Source organism: Coturnix japonica, chromosome 25 (genome assembly GCF_001577835.2).
Source record: "Coturnix japonica isolate 7356 chromosome 25, Coturnix japonica 2.1, whole genome shotgun sequence".
Classification (NCBI taxonomy): Eukaryota; Metazoa; Chordata; class Aves; order Galliformes; family Phasianidae; genus Coturnix; species Coturnix japonica.
Genome location: NC_029540.1, coordinates 407,655 through 416,170, shown reverse-complemented (window position 1 = coordinate 416,170; position 8,516 = coordinate 407,655). Strand labels below are relative to the sequence as shown.

The following is an 8,516-nucleotide window of genomic DNA, read 5'->3' as shown; positions in this document are numbered from 1 at the left end:
GGGGGGATATGAGGGGATATGAGGGATATAGGGGATATGAGGGGATATGGGGGATATGGGGGATATGGGGGATATGAGGGGAGATGGGGAGGAGAGAGGATACGGGGGAGGGGATATGGGGGAGAAAAGGGGGATAAAGGGGGAATAGAGAGGATATAGAGAGGATATAGAGGAGGAGAGGGAATATGGGGAGGAGAGGGGAGATGGGGGGCATTGGGATGGGAGAGGGGGGGAAATGGGGCAGAAAAGAGGGAAATAGGGGAGGAAAGGGGGGAAATGGCTGCAGCAGGGGGGGATTCTGATGCAGAGGAGGGGGCTGCTGATGCAGCAGTGCCCACCCAGCATCCGGAGGCGGCCGATCTTGTCCATGAGCAGCGCCGAGACGATGTTCCCGGGCAGCACAGCCAGGGTACCCAGGAAACTGACGAAATAAATCATGTAGGCGTTGTTGTCGTCGCTGAAATCCAGCTGGCAGCCCTCCTTGTTGTGCAGGAAGGTGCTGTTCAACACGCGGCTGTTGATGAACTTGTACTCGAAGAGGTCTGGGGGGGAACAGGGGGTGGATGGGGGGGGGGGGGTTGGGGTTTATCCCCCCCTATTCTTCTACCTTGCTTCACTTTGCAGCTACAACCCTAAACCTTGTACCAAGAAGCCCAAACTTTGCATCTAAAGCCCCAAATCTTGCACTAAGAACCCCAAACCTTGCACCAATTGCATCTACAACCCCAAACCTTGCATTTGAAACCCCAAACTTTGCATCTGGGACCCCAAACCTTGCAACAAGCACCTAAACCTTGCACCTACAACCCCAAACTTTGCACCTATAACCCCAAACCTTGCACTAAAACTCCAAACCTTGCATCTGAAACCCCAAACCTTGCATCTACAACCCCAAATCTTGCACTAAGAACCCCAAATCTTGCATCTAAACCCCCAAACCTTGCACCTACAACCCCAAATCTTGCATCTAAACCCCCAAATCTTGTACATACGACCCCAAACCTGGCACCTGAAACCCCAAACCTTGCAACAAGAACCTAAACCTTGCATCTATAACCCCAAACCTTGCACCCTACACCCAATCCTTTGCACCTGGGACCTAAACCTTGCATCTACAACCCCAAACCTTGCACCTAAACCCCCAAACCTTGCACCTACAACCCCAAACCTTGCACTAAAACCCCAAACCTTGCATCTGAAACCCCAAATCTTGTACATACAACCCCAAACCTTGCACCAAGAACCCCAAACCTTGTACCTAAAACCCCAAACCTTGCACTAAAACCCCAAACTTTGCACCTATAACCCCAAACCTTGCATCTGAAACCCCAAACCTTGCATCTAAACCCCAAACCTTGCACCCTACACCCAGTCCTTTGCACCTGGGACCCAAACCTTGCACCTGAAACTCCCAACTTTGCACCTACAACCCCAATCCTTGCATCTAAACCCCAAACTTGCATCTAAACTCCCAAATCTTGTACCCACGACCCCAAACCTTGCATTTGAAACCCCATACCTTGCATCTACAACCCCAAACCTTGCACCTGAAACCCCAAACTTTGCACCTACAACCCCAAACCTTGCACTAAACCCCCAAACCTTGCATCTATAACCCCAAACCTTGCACCCTACACCCAATCCTTTGCACCTGGAACCTAAACCTTGCACCTACAACCCCAAACCTTGCACCTAAAACCCCAAACCTTGCATTTGAAACCCCAAACCTTGCACTAAAACCCCAAACCTTGCATCTAACCCCAAACCTTGCACCTAAAACCCCAAACCTTGCACTAAAACCCCCAACCTTGCACCTACAACCCCAAATCTTGCATCTAAACCCCCAAACCTTGCACTAAGAACCCCAAACCTTGCATCTAAACCCCAAACCTTGCACTAAAACCCCAAACCTTGCACCCTACACCCAGTCCTTTGCACCTGGGACCTAAACCTTGCACCTACAACCCCAAATCTTGCACTAAAACCCCAAACCTTGCACCTACAACCCCAAACCTTGCACTAAAACCCCCAACCTTGCACCTACAACCCCAAACCTTGCATCTAAACCCCAAACCTTGCACTAAAACCCCAAACCTTGCACCCTACACCCAGTCCTTTGTACCTGGGACCCAAACCTTGCACTAAAACCCCCAACCTTGCACCTACAACCCCAAACTTTGCATCTAAACCCCCAAATCTTGTACATACAACCCCAAACCTTGCACCTAAAACCCCAAACCTTGCACCTAAAACCCCAAACCTTGCACCTACATCCCTCCTGACCCCAGACCTGTGTTGTAGAAGATGGTGGAGATGATGGTGCAGTTTTCAAAGAAGGTTTCACTGGATGTCACGTCCTCAAAGTAGCAATCCTCAAACAGCGAGTCCTCGAACGTCACCGACTTCATCTTCAACCCAATGAACCTGGAGGGGGGGGGGAGCTCCATGTGGGTACTGCCAGCCCCATCCCAATGCCCCCAACCCCATTCCAACACCCCCAGCCCCATCCCGACACCCCCAGCCCATATCGGTACCATCAACCCCATCCCAGAACCCACAAACCCGGTGCCCTCAGCCCCATCCCAATGCCCCCAATCCTGTCCCAACGCCCCCAACCCCAATCCAATGCCCCTATCCCAGAGGCCCCATCCCCATTGCAATGCCCCCAACCCATCCCAGTGCCCCCAGTCCTATTCCAACACCCTCAGCCCCATCCCAGAGCCCTCAACTCCATCCCAACACCCTCAGCCCCATCCCAACGCCCCCAGCCCCACTGCAATGCTCCCAGCCCAATCCCAATGCCCCCAACCCCATCCCAATGCCCTCAGCCTCATCCCAATGCCCCCAGTCCTATTCCAATGCCCCCAACTCCATCCCAATGCCCCAACCCCAATCCAACACTTTCAGCCCCATCCCAATGCCCCCAGTCCCATTCCAATGCCCCCAACCCCATCCCAACACTCCCAGCCCCATCCCAATGCCCCCAACCCCAATCCAATGCCCCCATCCCACAGGCCCCATCCCCATCCCAATGCCCCAACCCTATTCCAACACCCCCAACCCCATCCCAGAGCCCCCAAGCCCATTCTAACTCCCCCAGCCCCATCCCAATACCCCCAGTCCCATCCCAACACCCCCAACCCTATCTCAACACCCCCAGCCCCATCCCAACACCCTCAGCCCCATCCCAACACCCCCAGTCCTATTCCAACTCCCTCAGCCCCATCCCAATGCCACCAACTCCATCCCAACGCCCCCAATCCAATGCCCCCATCCCAGAGGCCCCATCCCCATCCCAATGTCCCAACACCCCCAACCCCATCCCAACACCCTCAACCCCATCTCAACACCCCCAGCCCCATCCCAACACCCCCAGCCCCATCCCAACACCCCCAACCCCATCCCATCACCCTTAGCCCCATCCCAACACCCCCAGCATCATCCCAATGCCACCACCCCAAAGCCATCATCCCAAAGCCATCATCCCAATGCCACCACCCCATCCCAACGCCCCCAGCCCCATCTCAGTGCCCCTAATTCCCCCCCATCCCCACCCCACATCCCCCAGCACCCACTTGTCATTGAAGTACTCCCCTCCCTGGTGGATCTGATTCTCCAGGGTGAAGTTGAAGGTGAAGTGTCGGACCTTCTCGCGGGTGAAGAGTTTGGTACGAGACGCGTATTCGATGTTCTGAAGGTGTTTGATCATGTCTGGGAACCACACGGTCAGTCCGTAGTAACTGTGGGGTGAGAGGAGCTGAGCCCAGAGCCGGGCACCCAGCTCTGCCCCACTGACACCAGCCCCATCCCAGTGCTATCAGCCCCATTGCTGCTATCAGCCCCATCCCAGAGCTAACAGCCCCATCCCAGTGCTATCAGCCCCATCCTATTGCTATCAGCCCCATCCCATTGACACCAGCTCCATCCCATTGACACCAATCATCCCCATTCCAGTGCCATCAGCCCCATTGCTGCTATCAGCCCCATCCTAATGCCACCAGCCCCATCCCAGTGCTATCAACCCCATTGCTGCCACCAGCCCCATCCCAGAGCTATCTGGGGTCACCAGTTCCATCCCAGTGCTATCAGCCCCATCCTATTGCTATCAGTCCCATCCCAACCCCATTGGCATCATAATGTTGTCACCCAACCCCATACTGGCACCACCAGCCCCATCCCAGTGCTATCAGCCCCATCCTAATGCCACCAATCCCATATCAGTGCTATCAACCCCATCCCAGTGCCACCAGCTCCATCCCATTGCCACCCACCCTATCCTGGGGTCACCAGCCCCTTTCCAATGCCACCAACCCCATCCCAACCCCATTGGCATCATGATGGTGTCACCCATCCCCATACTGGTACATCCCAGCCCCATCCCATCTCTCCTGTACCCACCCCATTGCCAGCCCCATCCCCATCTCTCCTGTATCCAACCCAATGCCCCCAGCCCCCTCCCATCTCTCCTGCCCCCACCCCATTGCCCCCAGCCCCATTGCCAGCCCCCACCTGAAGCTCATGGTGAACCACACAGCCATCATCATCAGCGTGATGCGTCGGTACTCGGGGGCAAAGCACTGCTGGAAGTTACTCCAAACCTACAGGGAGGGATGAGAGCTGGGACAACAGGAGACCCCACAGGGACCCACGGCTGTGGGGCAGGATCTGGCCCCATAAATGAACAGGATCTGGCCCCACAAATGGACAGGATCTGGCCCCATACATGGGCAGGACCTGACCCCACACCTGGGCAGGAACTGACCCCATACAAGGGCAGGACCTGACCCCATACCTGGGCAGGACCTGGCCCCATACCTGGGCAGGACCTGACCCCATACCTGGGCAGGACCTGACCCCATACCTGCAGGACCTCGACCCCCATAGCCTGTGACAGGGGACCTGACCCTATACCTGGCAGGACCTGACCGCCATACGGTGGCAGGACCTGGCCCCATATCATGGACAGACCTGACCCCAGTACCTGGCAGAACTGACCCCTACCTGGCAGACCTCGGCCCCATACCTGACAGGACCTGCCCCATACGGACCGACTGGCCGCCAACTCTGGCAGGACCTGGCCCATACCTCGATCCTCCCCATACTGACAGGACCTGGCCCATACATGGACAGGACCTGGCCCCCCCATACATGGGACAGTACTGCCCATACTGACAGGACTGACACCCATACATGGACAGAACCTGACCCTATACCATGACAACCTGGCCCCATACATGGACGACCTTGGCCCATACATGGGACCGACCTGCCATACCTGACAGGACCTGGCCCCATACCTGGACAGGACCTGGCCCCATACCTGGACAGGACCTGGCCCCATACCTGGACAGGACCTGGCCCCATACATACCTGCTGTGAGAGGCTGAGGCAGCGCACCCACCAGCGGCGATGCCACGCTCCCGTGTCCGCCTGGATCTCGATCAGCTCGTCCTCCCTCTTGATGGTCTTGATGTGGGTAACCTATAGGGTGCCCCCTGCCTCAGTTTCCCCACTTGCTGCCAACCCCATAGGGCCATGCTGCTCCCTGGGGTGGGAGTTGGCAGGGGGGGGGGAATATGTGTTTGGTATGGGGGTGGGTGGCACCAGGTTGGGGCTTAGGGCACTGGGAGGGGAATGGTGGCATTGGGGTGGGGGTATTAATATGGGACTGGTGGCATTGGGATGGGGGCATTAATATGGGACTGGTGGCATTGGGATGGGGGTATTAATATGGGTGGGGGGCTGGCCCTTACCGAGAAGACCCTCTCGGGGTGCCCCTTTGCCCTCATGTTGGTGTCGTGAACCTGCTTCAGCACCATCCAGGCCTCATCATGTTTACCATTCTATAGGGCAGAGCCTGGGGTCACCCTGGGACCACCACCACCCCCCAACCCCAGCACCCCCATGGGGTCCCTGCCCCATCCCCATGTCCATGTGGGTGCCCCTATCCCATCCCCAGCCCCTTTATGGGGGTCCCTGCTCCATCCCTAGCAGCCCCCTGGGGGTCTTTACCCCAATCCCATTATCCACATGGGGTCCCAACCCCAATCCCAACAGCCACATGGGGTCCCAGCCCCAATCCCAGCACCCACATGGGGTTGGGACCCCAATCCCAGCACCCACATAGGGTCCCAGCCCCAATCCCAGCACCCACATGGGGTCCCAGCCCCAATCCCAGCACCCACCTGGGGTCCCAACCCCAATCCCATTATCCACCTGGGGTCCCTATCCCAATCCCAACACCCACATGGGGTCCCAACCCCAATCCCAGCACCCACATGGGGTTGGGACCCCAATCCCAGTACCCTCCTGGGGGTCCCAACCCCAATCCCAGCACCCACATGGGATCCCAACCCCAACCCCATTACCCTCCTGGGGTTCCCAACCCCAATCCCATTACCCACCCTGGGGTCCTTACCCCCACTCCATCATTTTGGGCTCCCTTTTCCACTCTCAGCATCCACTTGTGGGTCTCCTCTCCATTCCCAGCCCCCATTTAGGGGGTCTCCCCCCCACCCCAAAGCCCCCAGCCCCTATTAGGATGTATCCATGCCCCCCCCCCAGCCCTGCTGACCTCCAGGTAGAAGCGGGGGCTCTCGGGCATCGTGGTCAAAGCCCCGATGGCAAAGACAGAGGGGAAGGCGCACACCAGGACAAAGACCCTCCAGCTGTGGAACTGATAAGCTGAGCCCATCTGGAAGCTCCAGCCTGTGGGGAGGGGGGATGGAAGGGGCTGAGACCCTATAGAACTTGGTGCATGTGTGGTTATGGGGCTGAGAGCCTATAGAACTCAGTGCTGGGGCTGAGAGCCTATAGAACTTGGTGCATACATGCTTATGGGGCTGAGAGCCCACAGAGCTCAGTACTGGGGCTGAGACCCCATAGAACTCAGTGCATATGTGGTTATAGGGCTGAGAGCCTATAGAACTCAGTGCATATGTGGTTATGGGGCTGAGAGCCTATAGAACTCAGTGCATATATGGTTATAGGGCTGAGAACCTATAGAACTCAGTGCATACATGCTTATGGGGCTGAGAGCCTATAGAACTCAGTGCTGGGGCTGAGAGCCTATAGAACTCAGTGCACAAGTGCTTATGGGGCTGAGACCCTATAGAACTCAGTGCACATGTGCTTATGGGGCTGAGACCCTATAGAACTCAGTGCACATGTGGTTATGGGGGCTGAGACCCTATAGAACTCAGTGCATATGTGGTTATGGGGCTGAGAGCCCACAGAGCTCAGTGCTGGGGCTGAGACCCTATAGAACTCATTGCCCACATGGCTATGGGGTCTGAGACCCTATAGAACTCATTGCCCACATGGCTATGGGGTCTGAGACCCTATAGAACTCAGTGCCCACATGGCTATGGTGGCTGAGACCCCACAGAGCTCAGTGCACAAGTGCTTATGGGGTTGAGACCCTATAGAACTCATTGCCCACATGGCTATGGGGTCTGAGACCCCATAGAACTCATTGCCCACATGGCTATGGGGTCTGAGACCCTATAGAACTCAGTGCCCACATGCTATGGGGTCTGAGACCCTATAGAACTCAGTGCCCACGTGGCTATGGGGTCTGAGACCCTATAGAACTCATTGCCCACATGGCTATGGGGTCTGAGACCCTATAGAACTCAGTACCCACACAGCTATGGGGTCTGAGACCCCACACAGCTCATCTCACCCCCCCCCCTTCCCCCCTTATTACCGTAATGTGGGATGATGCTCCAAGCCATTGCTGAAGCAAAAATACCACCGATCATCCAGAACATGCACAGCCAGCTCAGGTGCTCCCCACGTTTCTCCTGCGCCAGGAACTCCGAGAAGTAGGAGAAAACGATGGGGATGGAACCCCCAATGCTGGGGGGGGGGGGGGCACAAAGAGAAGGGCATCAGTGGGGCGGGATATAGTGGGGCAGGATATAGGGTGGGGGGTCTTATGGGTCGCCCTATGGGGTGTTCTTACCCCATGCCTGAGAGCAGCCTGCAGAAGAGGAAGGTGCCGTAACCCTGCACGAAGGAGGAGAAGAAGGCGAAGACGCTGTTGACGGACAGGGAGATGAGGAGGCATTGCCTTCGGCCCAGGCGGTCGGCCAGCCCGCCCCACAGGAACGCGCCCACCATCATGCCCAGGTAAACGATGAGCCCTAAATAAGGGGAGGGGGACACAGCGGGGTCAGCCCCTGGGTACCAGGGACACGTGGACGGGATGATATGGGGGGTGGGAGGGGCTGTATTGGTGGTGGGATGGGGGGTGGGGGGCTGAGGGGTCCCCCAGTGCCATATTGGTGTTGATGGGGGGCTGAGGAGCCCCCCAGTATCACATCAGTGATGCTATGGGGTTGGGGGGTCCCCCAGACCACATTGGTGTTGATGGGGGGCTGAGGGGCCCCCCAGTATCACATCAATGATGCTATGGGGTTGGGGGGGTCCCCCTGTACCATACTGGTGTTGCTATTGCCCCCCACATCCCCTATAGACCAACCCTAACCCCTCTCCCCCATACCCCACCCCAC

The 8,516-nt window shown here is 57.0% G+C and overlaps 1 protein-coding gene across 1 annotated transcript in view; it reads right to left on the bottom strand.

Annotated features, from left to right (window-relative positions):
- The window catches only part of SV2A (synaptic vesicle glycoprotein 2A), a 15,061-nt gene that overhangs the window by 1,266 nt on the left and 5,279 nt on the right, over positions 1-8,516 (bottom strand). Inside the window, exons 3-11 of the mRNA XM_015884320.2 lie at positions 7,967-8,147; positions 7,709-7,860; positions 6,575-6,708; positions 5,754-5,843; positions 5,371-5,481; positions 4,510-4,598; positions 3,576-3,740; positions 2,291-2,424; positions 339-542 (exon numbers count right to left, since the gene is read on the bottom strand). Of these exons, the coding sequence (XP_015739806.1) occupies positions 339-542; positions 2,291-2,424; positions 3,576-3,740; positions 4,510-4,598; positions 5,371-5,481; positions 5,754-5,843; positions 6,575-6,708; positions 7,709-7,860; positions 7,967-8,147 (1,260 nt within the window). The remainder of the gene's footprint in view (positions 1-338; positions 543-2,290; positions 2,425-3,575; positions 3,741-4,509; positions 4,599-5,370; positions 5,482-5,753; positions 5,844-6,574; positions 6,709-7,708; positions 7,861-7,966; positions 8,148-8,516) is intronic.